Raw genomic sequence first — 11180 nt, forward strand, 5'->3', positions numbered from 1 at the left:
CTGTTTTATGTCTGATGATCATGTTAGAATACATGTGGAAGCATCTGTTGTTTTGGTTTTTTCTTCTCTTGTGGTTTTTTTTTGTGGAAATTCTGTACAGAAGTTGTGTAACAGCGCCCCCTACCGTATAACAATGAAAACATTCTCGGAGCACAAGTATAGCTCAAATATATTTAGACTTTTTCTAAGTACAAGTCAAGTATACTTAAATGTCATTTTAAGTATATTTCTGAGAAGTACATAAAGCCCATGTCTGAGAAGTACATAAAAATTAGACTGAAAGTATACTTTCCTATTTTTAGTTTAAAAGAAGTATACTAATAGCACACTTGAATAAACTTCTTTTTCGTAAGGGAAGCCAGATGTAATTATTAAAGTTAAGATCATATTTCTAAAAAGTCTCATTTACCCTTTTATAGAAATACTTCCTTAATTTACAGTATAGGCATATTCATTTTTAAGTTACAGAATTGCAAAGGTACTGCATGCCAGGAATGATCCAGTTGTTCTGAAAGAGCAGCACCATTTCCAAGTGTTGACAGCGAATCCGTAATTAGCACCACTTTGTTCCTGACAGTTGTCTTGGATAAATGCCTGAGTATCAGACTGTAGAGATAAAAGACACCAGCTGCGACCGCCACCACTGAGAGCACAAGCCAAACTGAGGTCACATCCAGCCTCTGAATAAGGAAAAATCAAGTTGCTTAATGGAATGGTTACAGAGAAATCATCTGCTCACCCCAATGTCATTCCAAACCAGTATGACTTATAATATATTTTTGATGAATGTCCTACTCTTTTCCACAGAATGGAATTTTATTACAACCAGGGACTCCAAAGCTCCAAAAAGGTCGAAAAACACCAGCAAGGTAGTTCATTTGACTTGTATTGTGTTCCACAAAAAGAAAGTCATACTGGTTTAGAACAACATAAGAGTGAATGATTTTTCAATGGGTCATATAATTTTGAACAATTTGCTTCAAATTGCTTTTAAAACACAGTTTCTTACCATAATGTCACTTATACCCATGGTTTCAGTAACGTTAGACCTTAAACAATGGAAAAAAGAATATACATTAACATGAATTAAAGATATTTATAAAGCCATTGATTGACTTATATGAAAATCTGAGTTTAGATGAGCTAAACCTGTTTATAACAGGACAGATTATGAGACCTGATTATAACTGAACTGTTAATGCATTTTGCCTTTGTAGATCAGTAATGTAGTGATGATTCAGTCAAATTAAAAAATGTTTTTAACTTAATAAAACTAGTTTATTTAGAAAAGCACATTTGTAGGTTACCTATAATATATATATTTTAAAAGTCTATGTTTCATATAAAAAAATACCACTTGTAAAGAAACCCTAAAAAAAAACAGCATATGCTGGTTGGGTATGTTTTGACGCTGGGATGCTGGTTTAAGCTGGTCCTTTGCTGGTTTATGCTGGTCCTTTGCTGGTTTAAACTGGTCCTTTGCTGGTGAAGTCTATCAGGATAGCTTCATGGCTTCATGTTCAACCCATTTGAGAAAAGCTCTAAATATATTCCAGCCTATAATTAGCCAACGATTCTCATCCTAAATATGGATTATTGCAGGACTGACTAAGAAACAAACAACCAAAAAAATATATAAATACATACGTAAATAATTTTCAGTCATTATTAACAACACTGAAATAACAAATTTTAAACACAGAACTTCAAATCTACACAACTAGACACAGTCCACACAACTACAGTGCTCAAATGTTATTTATTCTTCATCACTTACCACTAGTATGAGTCTATAAGCACCTCTGATGTAAACGTCTGTTTTTTAGCATTAGGCATCAGTGGTTGTGATCGTCTTCACTAGTGTTTCTGCTCACTGCACAACTCTGAACAGCACACACACACACACACACACACACACACACACACACACACACAAATGGCAATACTGCAGGGTTTAAGAGCTTTTAATAGCTCACAGCTGAAGCCGTCCTATGTTGTATACATAGCCGCCTGAGAAACTGTTGTTGAGTTAAGTAAAGCTTAAAATGGCTTGAGTCTTTAAACTGAGACTGACTTTAATATAAACTGCACTGTAAAAAATGATTGTGATTTTAACAGTAAAAGACTGTAAAAATGCTACAGTAAAAACCTGTTAACTGGTTAACAGTAAGTTTCCATACTATATTCGGTGAATAAATGTAATTACATTTAATGTAATTCTACAGTAAAGTACTGTTAAAAATACGGTTTTTGGAAGTGAAAAAGAAAGAGTCATTGTATAATTTACAGTGACAAACCGTAAATTGACACTCCCAGAATTCCCTGCATGACACTTCAAATTGATGGGGTTTTTTTGTTTCTGATTTGATGTTTCTTCGTAGTTTTTTCTTATCAGTTGTGTACATTAGGTTTTAATCTTACATCTAATGTTGTTAAATTAATGTTTATTGCATTATTTCAGTATCATGTGTGTCACCATGATGGTATTTAGTGTTTGCGTGAATGACACTGTGCACCTTCTATTTATAAGTATTGCCCTCCTCAGCTCGTAGAAAAGCTGTTTGTGATGAGCTTTGGTTCATCGTGTGACTTTCTCGTCACCACCAGTTTTTGGTGGTTATCTTATCAGTGCATTACAATGGTTCAAAACAGATGTTAGTACTTCAATATGTTGGTTTATTAACATTACATCAGTTAATGAAATACGGTATTTTATTGTGTAAAAAATTTTTTGTAATACCCATTATATGTACAAAAGCTTAAAGTTGACCTAATATTAATTTGGAGAACAACTGAAGAAAATCTACAATCTGACGTGTCTACATTTTTACAGATCACATCGCAAGACTTTTCATTTATCACCAAAACACCAGCAACCAGTTTAATCATGTGACTCTATTCCTGTCTTTAAGGGATGCAGTCTCACCACTCGTGATGAATTATACTGTGAAAAATTTGTTGTAATTAAAAAAAGATTACTGGAGTATGTTTTACAACAAAAATACAATTTCACTCTTTCTATCTCAGATTTTCACTTTTAATTCAATGTGTTATTGCTGTTTCTTTGTAATTAATTGTGAAATGTACTTGCAATTTCTGAATGAAAATAAAAATTGAAAGTAAATCCTACATCAATTTTCACCTTTCATTTTTTTTTTCATTGTGCATGTTCTTAAGTACAAGTTCTTGATTCATTGGAAGAAAAGGTGTAGCAGTCAGCTTTGATCATGTGCGATTTTTTTTTTTTTTAAATGTCACTCTCTGTATAATTTGAAGATTTTCTAAAATATGTTTTTCCTCTTAATGCAATGATTCCCTTTACATGATTAGTTACTGATAAAACATGCAATTGTTTTTTTTGGAAAGAGATCTAATAATTCTAATGTTATATGATTGAAGATGGAACAAAATATTCCAACCTGAGTTTTATAGAAGCATTTGAGGGGTTTGGTAATTTTGCAGCCTCTTGTATTTGTATACAAGCAACTGGAAAAGTAAATTTAGCCAGAAATAAAGAATACTGTGATATCGTAAATATTTGAAGCACCTTTTTTTCACTAACCAATGTTTAATATAGCAGAATGTTTACTGTCTTTTAAACACAAAATGTTTTGCTTGTTCCAGATGGAGTATTGGTGATTATTGTAGAATTTTTGCTTTGGAATTAATAACGACCATGCAAGAGACATCTTTTTAAGGTATTCAATTTGGGGTTGAAACTACAAGTTTATTTTGGGCTATACATGCCTAAATATTTATCCTCAGATTTAGCTTTACTATTACAAATAGAAGGTGTTATGTAACCTTTTATAGTAATTAGCTCACATTTATTTATGTTTAACTGAGGACTAAACCTCTAGAAAACAGTTTATGCGATTAATTGCTATGGGAACATTAATAGCATGTCCAGATATGAGTTATACTCTCTACGTAATTTTGAAACCTCAGATTGTGTAGTTAAACAGCTATAATTATTTGTTTCTTCCTGCTTCGAAGTAACAAAATTGTAGACCAATCGCAAGACGCGTACCCGCTTGTCTCTGTAACTGACAGCAGTCTCGGCCAATTAGAATAACCGCACTACACGCCCACAGCGGTTAGACCCGCCCACACGCCAGACCTGCAGCAGAGAGAAGCTTCTCTGTCTTGTATCAAAAGGGATTGATTTCCTAAACAAACACGTTTTCTTCACATGGTGCCACCGCGTCACCGTTATCAGATGAGAAAGCGGGAGCTCTATAGTGTTGGTCATCAGTGCAGCGGCTGTGTTTATTAGCTATTATTGCTCATATGAGCGCCTGATCCGTCAGGTCTGAGCATGTCAGACTTCGAGGAGTTCGAGAAACAGCTGAACGAGAATCGACAAGGTACAGTAAAGACATCCGCGGTGTTCATGTGCTGTACGTGTGCTGGGTTGGCTGTGCTGTTATTGGTCAGTTTATAAAACAGCATGTCCCTCATGCACATAAAACAACGACTTTGATGAATAATGAATATATGATGCAAACTGTCTTAATACAGGCATTTTATAAACACCATCACACAAATACAGCCTTTTTATTTTTATATATAATATTTGAGCTGTTTGCAGTGTTGCCATCAAAATTTAAATGTTTCATTTACATTAGAACATACTCATTTAAGACTAAAGAATGTATTTATTTGCCTAGCCCTAGTTTACAATATTTCACACACATTTAAAGGTGGGGTAAGCGATTTTTCAAAAACGCTTTAGAAAACTGATTCGGCCGACTAGCAAAACAAACTTGTAGCCAATCAGCAGTAAGGGGCGTGTCTACTCATGATGTGGAGGAGAGAGCGTTCAGTGCACGGTACGGACATTCGCGAGCCGAGCGACAGAAAGATAGAGATGGCGGATAAAAAACAAAAGAGGAAAACGTCTGCGGAACAAAAGAAGGCTTAAGGCAATAAGGCAAGAAGTAGGACCCGTGTAAATATCGGATCAGCTTTCCAGCGCTGGAGAGAACTCAAGGAGCGGAAGGCCTGTGATCAGATGCAGAGGTTGCTTTGTTTTTTCTCGATAGGTGAGCAACACCGTGTCTGCGCCGGAACAGCTAAAGTCTGTCTAGCACACTGGACAACGCGACAAAGCGACCATTGAAAATCATTTGAAATTTGTGTCAATACGTCATGAATAGAACGCAGCAGCAGTTTTCTGTCAGGGATTTGTCATGCCGCGCCGCATCCAGTGTAGACCATAGATATGTATATATATCTATATGGTGTAGACCGTATCACTGATTATAATGAGTTCCATACTATTTTGTCGCACCGTGCCATTCGTGTCCGGTGTAGACACTAGGGGTGCAACGGTTCAACTTACTCACGGTTCTGTTTGTATCACGGTTTTAGAGTCACGGTTTCGGTACGGATCAGTATGTGCAATGTTTAGGGGAAAAACGATATTGTCAAATAAAAATAAAGAAAATAAGAACAAATAATCTAACTACAAGCAACAGCACAAATAAATAAACAGTGAAAAAAGATACAAATAAAATGAACAGTGCTTTTCAGGTTTTTTAGGTAGGTCTAACATAGTTTTTAGGTACAGAAATTGAATAAATCAAATGTAAAATAACATTGCATATTTGACTGTATAAATTAAAGTGACAATTTGACATAATTTTTGTGTGAATTTGTCCATTCAAACACAATACTTCACAGAGAGCTTAATATTTGCGCGCGTTTTGAGACTCGGGTTCAAGCGGTTTGGAAGAGCGACCACACAGATCACCCCTAACACGGTTTAACATTGGTTTTGCTTTGTTTCACAGAACTAATCGTTGCCTGGGTTGCGTACGTATGTGTGGGGCGAAGCTATCAAAATAGGGGCGAGACCCTTTTGGGGTAGGGGCGTGTTTGTTTTGGTGATTTCAAATGTCAACATTGGCTACCAGAAATCGCTTACCCCACCTTAAAAGCCTTCATAGTGGCCTGAAAAAGTGAATATGAGTATTAATTTAATTGCATAGTTGACAAAATATCAAAGCAAGTGTCATCTGTGTATGCTATAGGATATCTTTTCTTCACTCTTCAAGATCATTTTTGCTCAATGACTAATAATCACTGGATTTTTAGTGGAATTATGAGGTCAGTTCTCCTCAGATTCACACACAGGTGTCCAAGCAGAGGAACCACAGGTGTACAGAATCACATTAATTATCAACATCATCCGCTGATATTTCACAATCCCACAGCTGTGTTCAAAATGGCACACTAGCTTACTACTTACTGCCCAGTACACAGTGCATACTGCCTTCTATTTTTTTTAAGAATAGCGTGTGAAACAGTATACAATAAGCAACATGATGTTTCAGGGTTGTAGGCTACACATGACAAACACTGAACTTTAATTCAGCACAGCTGTGGAGGCTGTTACCGTACAAATAAATGTGCTGACCATTCTTTTACAAAGGTTTGTTTGTTAATAGGGTTTCATACTAGTAAACAGTTCTATATTGCCTAATTGAATTCATTGCATAATAATTAATGAACTTTACATTTTTAATCAACACTGAGCTGTCTTTAACTGAACAATGATATTATTTTCTTTTTTGCAGTTAACTGGAAAAAGCAACATATAAGTGCAAATAATGATAAATTATGTTTACACTGTATTTTCTTTAGCAATAGATTAAGAGTAAATAGTAGTTAGGAGGCATATATTTATACCTCAGTAGTACATTATAAAACAGTGCCAGTTCCGGTTGACCTAATTATTGCAGCCTAACAATCTTTTATCACCATCTACCTTCCACTGCCTAAAAACAGCAAAGCAGCCTGCCTCAATGACTTCCGGCCCGTTGCACTGACACCAATAGTGATGAAGTGCTTTGAGAGAATCATCATGAGTTACATTCAGACTTTCATTCCAGACACCTTGGATCTTCTTCAGTTTGCATATAAATTGCAGCCTAACAATCTTTTATCACCATCTACCTTCCACTGCTAAAAACAGCAAAGCAGCCTGCCTCAATGACTTGTTGTCTGGGGGTTTGGCAGCCTGACACCAATAGTGATGAAGTGCTTTGAGAGAATCATCATGAGTTACATTCAGACTTTCATTCCAGACACCTTGGATCTTCTTCAGTTTGCATATAGACCAAATAGGTCAACAGATGATGCTATCAACACCACAATACGTACTGTCCTCACACACCTGGAAAACAAGGACAGCTATGTTCAAATGCTGTTTATAGATTATAGCTCAGCATTCAACCCGCTGGTTCCATCTAAGCTCACCAATAAGCTTTATGTCCTTGGTGTGCCACCCACCCTCTGCAGCTGGTTTCAGGACTTTCTAACAGGCAGACCACAGACAGTTAGAATTGGGAATCACACATCCAAAACCATAATCATAAACACAGGAATTCTGCAGGGCTGTGTGCTGAGTCCCATGCTCCACACACTCTTCACCCATGACTGTGTAGCTTCCCAGAACAACACCAACATCATCAAATTCGCTGATGATACGACAGTCACTGGACTGATAATGGGAGGTGACAAGTCAGCATATGGTAGAGAAGTGGCCGACTTAGTGATGTGGTGTCAGGATTACAATCTCTCCCTAAATATCAACAAAACTAAGGCGATGATTGTTGATATAAGGAGGAGGAAGGAGAAGCACTCAGCACTGCGCATTGGTGGGATAGCGATGGAGAGAGTGAGCAGTTTCAGATTCCTGGGTGTTCACATCTTACCTGGTCTCCCAATATTAAAGAACTGGTCAAGAAATCACATCAACGTCTGCACTTTTTTTAAGAGGCTGCTGAGGAAATTTGGCATGTCAAGACAAAACCTCAGCAACGTCTACAGGTTTGCGATCAAGAGCATCCTCACCAGGTCCATCAAGAGTCTGGTTTGGCTGCTGCACAGTACAGGATCGTAAGGCCCTGCAGCGGGTAGTGAGATCGGCCCAAGTCATCACTGGAACTGCCTTACCAGCACTAGACAGCCTTTACCAGAACAGAATCGCCAAGAGAGCCATCAATACCATCAAGGACATTAGTCACCCACAGCACAGCCTTTTCACACTCCTACCATCAGGCAGACGCTAGAGGAGTGTTAAAGCCAGACCATCAAGACTGAGAAGCAGCTTCTGCCCTCAGGCCATTAGGTTGGTGAACGACTGCCATCCACTGCCTCTCCATCACAGCAGACACAGACTACCCCCCCCTCCTCACTCTCTTTGTGTTGAGTACTTTTGTGGTTTTTGTCCTTATATTCATGTCTTAGGCTGTTAGAGGATTTACAGAGTAAGAATTTCATTGTATAGTGTAACAGAGTGTTTCCTGAACATATGACAATAAACTCTTGAATCTTGAGTTTTTTAACGAATTTGAATTATAGAAATGTGATAGTGTATTATGTGTATGCCAGGTTAAAGAGATGGGTCTTTAATCTAGATTTAAAATGACAGAGTGTGTCTGCCTCCCAAACAACGATAGGTAGATTGTTCCAGAGTTTGGGCGCTAAATAGGAAAAGGATCTGCCGCCCGCAGTTGATTTTGATATTCTAGGTATTATCAAATGGAGTTTTGAAATCGCAGCAGACGTGAAGGACAGTAATGCAATATGAGCTCACTCAAGTATTGAGGAGCTAAACCATTCAGGGCTTTATAAGTAATTAGCAAGATTTTAAAATGTATTCGTTGTTCAATAGGGAGCCAGTACAGTGTTGACAGAAGCGGGCTAAAATGGTCATACTTCCTTGTTCTAATAAGAACTCTAGCTGCTGCATTTTGGACCAGCTGGAGTTTGTTTATTAACCACCCAATAAAGCACTACAATAATCTAACCTTGACGTCATGAATGCATGAATTAACATTTCTGCAGTTGACATTGAGAGCATTTTGTTTTAGAGATATTTTTAAGATGGGAAAAATGCGGTTTTACAAATGCTAGAAACATGGCTTACAAAGGAAAGATTGCTATGAAATAGCACACAGGTTCCTAAATGATGACGAAGAATTGACAGAGCAGCCATCGAGTAGGTTATTACATGCAGAGGATTTTGGTCCAATAATTAACACCTGTTTTTTCAGAATTTAGCACGAGGAAATTACTAGTCATCCAATTTTTTTTATATCAACTATGCATTCTGTTAGTTTTGTAAATTGGTATGTTTCATCAGGCCACGAAGAAATATAGAGCTAAGTATCATCAGCATAATAGTGAAAGCTAACACCATGTTTCCTGATGATATCTTTCAGGGGTAACATGTAGAGGGTAAAAAGCAAAGGTCCTAGTACTGAGCCTTGTGGAACTCCATACTGTACTTGTACTACGATATGATACCTCTTAATTTACTGCTACGAATTGATGATGGTTAGATAAGTACGATTTGAACCATGCCATTTGAACACATTATCTACAACAAGTGATGGGAGAAACCAACCTTTTCCAAGCTTCAAATCAATTAAACCATTTCCTCTTCGCCGCGGGGACCCTCAAGCGCGGGGCCCAGTGAGGCTGCAACGGTTGCAACCTAAGGACGGCCCTGGTCAGAAAAGTGTAAATGCAATAAAAACTCAGGCCAAAACATGCATAAAACAGCTTTTACAAAATTGCAAATGTTTTAATTAAAGTATAATATTAAATGCAATTAACAAATAATCAAATACCATTAAATATGAAGTGTCTGTATACTGTAATACGTGGTTTTTTTTCAGCATTTTTACTGAAATTACATGATTTTGACAGTTTGATAGTGCGCCAAAGCACTGGTTTGAAAAAAATGATTTGCAAAGGTTTTGAAGCTGCTCAAAGCAGTGCTTTAAAGGCACACATCATTAACAACAGCCCAGAACACCCTAGCAACTACATGGCAGCATCCTAGCAAACACCATCAACCCCCTTTGATTGTGCTAGTGACCTTTGCACAGGAAAATATCTAGTTATTTTATTTCAAGATCAGGAAACATGGCATAATTCTGCATGGAAATTAAACAAAAATATCTTGAATTATATTTTGGCATTTAATGATGTGCTGTTGACTTCATTATTCATGCAGAGAGAGAGCGGGAGAGGCACAAGAGAAGGAGTCGCAGTAGCTCTGCTGGCCACAGTAAGAAACGGCGCAGCTGGAGCAAAGACAGAAGCAGTCGCAGCAGAGGAAAGCGCAGCCGCAGTCGAGAGCGTAAGAGCCGAGACCACAGGAGCAGTTCTAGAGATCATAAGAAACACAGGTGACTGTAGACGACACATAACAACAGACTGCCATCGTCCATCACAACTACCACAACACTTACTTATTCTTACACCCTTACTGTTTCTGTTGTTTGTTGCCTGAAAAATTTATAAAAGCGGTGCCATCTGCTGTTGAAGAAGTTTGTAGCATCTTCTCCAGCCTTATATAATAAATAGCTTTTTTCTCAGCTATTCTCCACATCGAACAAGGAAGAAAAAGATGTGCAAATATTGGGACGTTCCCCCTCCAGGCTTTGAGCACATCACTCCAATGCAGTACAAAGCCATGCAAGGTGAAGTATGAGTAATTCAATATCACAGTAACAGTCTTGATCATCCTTCTAAGTTGCACACACACACGTGCATTTTTGATCACACACACACAAACAGAAAAATGGGTGGGAAAAAACTGATACATTTACAATTATATCAACTTAAAATCAGTTCAGATAGATTTTCTTTGTGTGTGTACACATTTTAAGGGTTGTTTAAATGGCTATAAAAGAATTCACGTTTCTTGAAAGTATTTAATATATCTCAGTCTACCCACTTTAGTTTGTTTTCAAGTATTGTTTTAAGACTAACTGAACTGCTCTGCTAGAGATTTTGAAATAGAATTTCTTGGTAAAATTGCACAGTTAAAACGGGTAAAAACAATTACATTCATTCCTTTAAAGGTCACATATTTTACACCTTTCTGGAGTAAGAATATATATTTGCGGTATAAGTACCAAAAACCATCTCAATATATTTTTACAGCTCCTCTCTCAGGAGCTCTGCAAAGAACAGTTCGATTTTGGCCTGTCTAATTAATATTCATGAGCCTCGCTTCTGATTGGCCTGTTGTTTTCTGAGTGACTCACGGCCAGGCCAACCAGGGACATGTATGCTGTAGCCTGCTGTGGATTGGTGATACTCACAAGTAAGGTCAATAGACACACCGGTAATGATACTCACTGCTGAGGGAACTG

At 37.4% G+C, this 11180-nt stretch overlaps 2 protein-coding genes across 2 annotated transcripts in view; one reads left to right on the forward strand and one right to left on the reverse strand.

Annotated features, from left to right (window-relative positions):
• LOC107758776 (dehydrogenase/reductase SDR family member 7C-B-like) overlaps positions 1–1883 on the reverse strand; it is a 4177-nt gene extending 2294 nt beyond the window's left edge. Inside the window, exons 1-3 of the mRNA XM_016576591.1 lie at positions 1778–1883; positions 1010–1049; positions 524–680 (exon numbers count right to left, since the gene is read on the reverse strand). Coding sequence (XP_016432077.1) covers positions 524–680; positions 1010–1030 — 178 coding nt within the window. The 5' untranslated portion in view covers positions 1031–1049; positions 1778–1883. The remainder of the gene's footprint in view (positions 1–523; positions 681–1009; positions 1050–1777) is intronic.
• A 2348-nt stretch (positions 1884–4231) lies between these two features.
• Positions 4232–11180, forward strand: part of LOC107758775 (splicing factor U2AF 65 kDa subunit-like) — a 22081-nt gene continuing 15132 nt past the window's right edge. The window contains exons 1-3 of the mRNA XM_016576590.1: positions 4232–4367; positions 10034–10208; positions 10399–10502. Of these exons, the coding sequence (XP_016432076.1) occupies positions 4319–4367; positions 10034–10208; positions 10399–10502 (328 nt within the window). The 5' untranslated portion in view covers positions 4232–4318. The remainder of the gene's footprint in view (positions 4368–10033; positions 10209–10398; positions 10503–11180) is intronic.

The sequence above is a fragment of the Sinocyclocheilus rhinocerous genome, unplaced genomic scaffold (assembly GCF_001515625.1).
Source record: "Sinocyclocheilus rhinocerous isolate Xijiao unplaced genomic scaffold, SAMN03320098_v1.1 scaffold2579, whole genome shotgun sequence".
In the NCBI taxonomy this organism is placed as follows: Eukaryota; Metazoa; Chordata; class Actinopteri; order Cypriniformes; family Cyprinidae; genus Sinocyclocheilus; species Sinocyclocheilus rhinocerous.